Source organism: Beta vulgaris, chromosome 1, assembly GCF_026745355.1.
Source record: "Beta vulgaris subsp. vulgaris cultivar EL10 chromosome 1, EL10.2, whole genome shotgun sequence".
Lineage (NCBI taxonomy): Eukaryota > Viridiplantae > Streptophyta > Magnoliopsida > Caryophyllales > Amaranthaceae > Beta > Beta vulgaris.
The window spans coordinates 10,457,585-10,459,321 of NC_079202.1; the positions used below are offsets into that span (position 1 = coordinate 10,457,585).

Consider the following 1,737-nt stretch of genomic DNA (forward strand, 5'->3'; position numbering starts at 1 on the left):
AAATGCCGTGTATTTTTGAAAAAATGAATGAATTTTAGTTTTTAAAAACAAAACCTTATCTTTACCACATCTCAAAGGAAAAACCTCAAGAGTTAGCTGGAAGAGTAAAACAATGTAGGCTGAGTCAGATCCATTCTATGGTCTGCCTAGTTGAAACTAAATAAATGTTTGTCATCAATGTTAGTTAAGAAGAGATCATAAAATTCATATTGAGTTTACCCGTTACCCTTGCTATTTGCCAAGTCATTACCTCAATCCTCTTCTTTGACCATTCCAATCACATATTTAATTTCCTCCTTTTTCTACCTCTTTCTTAACATGAAAAGGTCAATTATTATAAATTGCCCAATTCACATACTCACCACCTACTCTTCCATTTTCCTTCAAATACACTTTAACAATTATATTTTACTCTTTCTTTCTTTTACATACATGCATATATAACTCCATACATTTATGTGCATGGAGTAGAACAAAAATCAAGGAATCATATAATTCATAATTACACCAAATTCTTTTCTTGCCATGGAAAACTCAAATAAACCAAGGAGTTTATTTCTCAAATTCTTACCAAAACCAGCTTCAGCAGCAAGCTTTCAAAGCAATAATAATGCTCATTTTAGCCCTGGAAGGGATCATCATCACTACAACCACCACAACAACCACCACAACAACCACCACTCCTCCACCAAGCTTAAAGCCCATGCACACAAGGGCTTTTCGGGCCCAATCAACTTCTCCACTCTACCCGACGAGGCCCGAACAAAGCCCAACAAGGATGGAAGTTTCGAGGCCCATGAGCCCACCTCACCAAAGGTCTCTTGCATGGGGCAGATCAAGTACAAGCACAAGAAAAAGAAGTTGATGAAAAAAGCTTCTAAAAATAGTATAAACACAAAATCTGATCATCAGCAAGTCAAGAAAAGTAGCTCCGCAATTAGTAAGTTTTTTAACAGATCATCATCATCGAAATTTGATAAGAAATCTACGGCTGTGCCTTCTTTGGGACATGGTAAGCATGGTAGGAGAGATACACTGGATCATAATTCTAGTAATAATAAGATCACATCAACGGCTATGGTGCCTTCTTTGGGACAAATGAATAAATTTGCAAGTGGGAGAGAATCCTTAACTAACTTTGATTGGACGGCTCAGATCGCACCGTTAGATCATGATCGAGATTATTACTCTGATGATGATGATCATAGAAGAGATCATAGTAGTGATGATGATGATGATCAGAGGGAGGTAATTATCCCCTACTCTGCACCTATGTTATTAGGTGGAAGATCATCAATTGATCATGATGATCATGTGATGGGTGGGTTATGTTTAGAACCAAGGAAAGAAGTCAATCTTTGGAAGAGAAGGACTATGGCTCCACCTGTTCCACTTGCATTGAAATCCAAAGGTTAGATAATGAGATTATGTTAAGTTATAGAGTTATTATTAGTTACTTGTAATATATAATTAATTACCTTCATGTATTTGATCCGAACTTATGATTATTCCATGTGTATATATATTTGGAAAATTTGCCAAAAAAAACCTTTTACGAGTTCATTTTTGCGAAAAAAAACCTTATAAAGCATTTTTTGCGAAAATAAACCTAAAACTTATTTTTTTTTGCAAAATGAAACCTTATACCATTTTTCGGTGTTGACCTCTTAATTTCCGGCGTTGACCTTGGCAATTTAGTAATTGCACACTATCCACTCCAATTTGCCATCCCCCCAC

At 35.9% G+C, this 1,737-nt stretch overlaps 1 protein-coding gene across 1 annotated transcript; it reads left to right on the forward strand.

Moving 5' to 3' along the window:
- The first annotated feature begins 288 nt into the window (after positions 1-288).
- LOC104884505 (uncharacterized protein At1g76070) lies at positions 289-1,534 on the forward strand. The gene has a single exon (XM_019247611.3). The coding sequence runs from the start codon at positions 526-528 to the stop codon at positions 1,414-1,416; it is 891 nt and encodes a 296-aa protein (XP_019103156.2). The 5' UTR covers positions 289-525; the 3' UTR covers positions 1,417-1,534.
- The last annotated feature ends 203 nt before the right edge of the window (positions 1,535-1,737 follow it).